Raw genomic sequence first — 3391 nt, forward strand, 5'->3', positions numbered from 1 at the left:
AATGAAGTGTTGCATGTTACCACACATATGTTACTCTCCACTATAGAGGTAGTAATATAGACTAGTAACATAAGCATCTTACTCGTCTATGTTACTACCCATTATGGCTAGTCTAAAAACGCTTCCTCGCCTATGCCACGTCCAAAGATTTAGTGTCGCAGGTGAAAGGAAAAAACAATTAATCAGCGCAGGAAGTTTTGAGGCAAGTATCGAGCGCAGCGCACGCAACCCACCTCTCTGGTTCTCCCCGCACACGCAACCTCTCGCGCCGCACGCCAACGCAGCCGCCGCCTCTTCTTTTCTATCATCGTCGTCGCCTCGTCGGATCTGGGAGAAAGAGAGTGCGAGGCACCTGCCTCTTTGCCTCTCTTACATGCAACTTCCGCCGCGTCCGCGTCCGCATCGCTCTTCCGCGCCCCGGCGCTGACGCGTCCACCACTTCTCCTGCGCCTTATGAGTATTTAACCAAAAACTACCACATTTCATGGAACCGTGTCCAGAAACTATCACTTTACAACTTTGTGTCAAAAACTACCACTTTTTTACTAACCCGTGGCAAAAAACTACCACTTTCAAAAAATGACCAGTTTAGAGGATTTAAACACGTTTATGACTAGTGGGGCCCACCCGTCAGAGCTGATGGGGCAGGAAAGTCAACACCGTTTATTTTGACTGTTAAGTTAACCATTATGACAGGTGGCCCCCAGATATCAGTATCTATCTTCTTCTTCTTCCTCCTATATCTCTCTTGGTCATTTCAAGGAACACCCCGTCTTCGTGCCCCACGGCGAGCTCTGGTGTCGTCTATGTCACCCACCTAGAGGCAATCAGCCACCGCGTGCCCGTGCGGCCGCCGCTGCCACCGCTGCTTCTCGTGGCCGTACGTGGCAGTAGGGCCGCGGCTATGCGTTGGACCGGGGACGGCGGCACGTCCTCCGGCCCCAGCTCCACGCCCAGCGCTCCGCGTGCCAGCAGCTCACGCCCGTCCGTCACCGGCAGCGCCAGCCGCCCCGCCCACACCTCCCCGTAGACGACGTTCACCGCGCACAGCTACGAGAAGAACGCCGTGGCAGGCACTCCGGCGGCCCGCGCCACCCGCCCCGCCCACGGCAGGTGCGAGTCGTACACCAGCACGCGCACCGCGGCTGTCTCCTCCGACAGCAGGACGTCGCGCAGCGTCTCGGACCCCGCGGCCTCCAACCGGGAGAAGTACTCGGCGGGGTCCGGGCACGAGGCGAAGCCACCGGCGTCGAATCCGTCGGAGATGGCGGCCACGCGGAAGGGCGCGCCGGGGGGTGGGGTGGAGGAGAGCACGTGATGGGTGGAGACGAACGTGGGGCGGAGGCCGTGGCGCGTCAGGCGGCGGCCCAGCTCCAGCATCGGGTTCGTGTGGCTCGGGGTGTCAAATGCAACAACGCCGGCGTGCGCATGGTGGATGCGAGGGCAGCGGTCACGCTCGACGAGTGGCTCGCCACGGCCACCGCCGACGACGAGATGGACCTCGCCTACTTCGAGCCCATGGGGTCCGAGGCAGGGTGGAACAAGTGCGCAGGGTGGAACATGAGGTGTTTGTTAAAATGCCAGAGAGAGGGAGGAGGAGGAAGAAGAATGACGTGTGGGCCCCACCTGTCATAGCGGTCAACTTAACGGACTGGAATAACGGAGTTGACTTTCCTGCCACATCAGCCCTGACGGGTGGGCCCCACTTGTCATAAACGTGTTTAAATCTTTTAAACTGGTCATTTTTCGAAAGTGGTAGTTTTTTGCCACGGGTTAGTAAAAAAGTGGTAGTTTTTTGCACAAAGTTGTAAAGTGGTAGTTTCTGGGCACGGTTTCATGAAATGTGGTAGTTTTTGGTTAAATACTCGCGCCTTATCCTCCCCGTTCCTTTCTCATATCCGAGCTCCAGCCCTCCACCATCCCCTCCTCCTTGACCGCCTCTCCCCTCGTCTGAAGGAGCATGGGGCTCGCAGCTGCGCCTGAGCCGCCACAAGGCCGTCAGGTAGAGGAGATCCGGTGCCCACGGGCCGTTCACGCCGCTGTCCGAGGTCTCGGAGTTGCCAGAGTCGTCGTCGCCATACGAAGACGAGTCGGCGGGGAGATGTTGGTGTTGGGATTCGGGAGGGTCCAATCTGCAGCAAATCCTTGGGAGATATGACGGTAAGTTGCGCCACTTGATGCCAAAATTGTTTCTGCATTTCCCTCTGATGATTGTGTTCTTCTATCTCATGAAATTTAGAAATTTCAGAAGCTATTGTTTTCGAGTTAACAATTTTCTCTGTATTAATGCCACATTTCTTTTAAAAGCAAAGCGAACAAATTTAATGTGAAGTCCATATCCTCTGTTTCTCTGTAGGTGTATTTTGGAATGCCCGACGGCTTGCTGGCTGCAGAAGGGCTTCCTGAGGAATACCAGAACCGATGCCAGGTACACTATTTCTCTCATTCTGATTTCGTTCTTTCCATTGACTGAAGGATTTACGCTGCCGCTCTACCTGATTGCTCCAGGATATACTTTGTAACGACTGCGGAAGAAAAGGGCTTTCTCGGTTCCACTGGCTGTATCATAAATGCCCCGCCTGTGGCTTGTACAACACCAGAGTTATCAAGACCGAGGCACCAGATTGTTCCATGTAGAATTAACAGGCGAGTCGTTTTCTGTTTTCTTCTTCTGCTCGATTCTTTTGGAAATTCGCCTCTGTAATATATCTCGATACAGAGGAACATTGCATATGTATAGTTGTGATGCTTAACAAAGTCAGTTCGGAGCATGAATGTCGCTTTTGGTTAGCAGCGCAGCTAATAGTCAGTTTACTATAGCAAAATGTTATTAATTCTATGTAGTAGTAACAGCCATCCAGCCCCGTCTCTAGGATAATGCTTTAGGACAGTGCAAGAACTCGCGGTCTGGCAGCATGAATAGAACCGAGGCCGCATGTCACTACGCCACCCTGCATCACCCGGGGCCTCGTTCCTCGCTCCAATTGGCCATTTCGTCTTTGCATCTCCTGGGGCTGCACACTCCTGTCATGGCGAGTTCGCGACCAGCCGAATCATCCGCCCGAGGCATGGGCAAGGCCCAGCAGCACCAATGCTACCAACAAAAAATGCCTCTTCTGTCCAAGCTGCATCCGACACGGACACCACTTCAACCAAAGTACCAAACCATGCAACCAGACTTGGCTATTTCTAGTGCAAAAAAACAGCCAGCAGCCCCGGCCTTGGGTCTGATGTTGTTGTAGTGTTGTTGATGAAGCTTCTCGTGGTCTGCAGAGACTCTCACGTCCTCAGGGGGAAGGCCTCCTTGGAGTTTTGCAGACCGGATGAGCAGACGTTTGTTAGCAGCAGGTCGACGGTCGATGTGATCTCTCCAGGCCCAGGGTGCGCCGGC

At 54.2% G+C, this 3391-nt stretch overlaps 1 protein-coding gene across 1 annotated transcript; it reads right to left on the minus strand.

Annotated features, from left to right (window-relative positions):
• Nucleotides 1–471: 471 nt before the first annotated feature.
• LOC109766184 (UDP-glucosyltransferase UGT13248-like) lies at nt 472–2159 on the minus strand. The gene has a single exon (XM_073503681.1). It carries the CDS (start codon nt 1378–1380, stop codon nt 1051–1053), a length of 330 nt encoding a protein of 109 aa, XP_073359782.1. The 5' UTR covers nt 1381–2159; the 3' UTR covers nt 472–1050.
• Between the last annotated feature and the right edge of the window lie 1232 nt (nt 2160–3391).

This window comes from Aegilops tauschii, chromosome 7 (genome assembly GCF_002575655.3).
Source record: "Aegilops tauschii subsp. strangulata cultivar AL8/78 chromosome 7, Aet v6.0, whole genome shotgun sequence".
Classification (NCBI taxonomy): Eukaryota; Viridiplantae; Streptophyta; class Magnoliopsida; order Poales; family Poaceae; genus Aegilops; species Aegilops tauschii.

Bases quoted from the DNA above. Each gene is read 5' to 3' on its own strand.
- LOC109766184 (XM_073503681.1), bottom strand. From the start codon at position 1,380: ATGCTGGAGCTGGGCCGCCGCCTGACGCGCCACGGCCTCCGCCCCACG.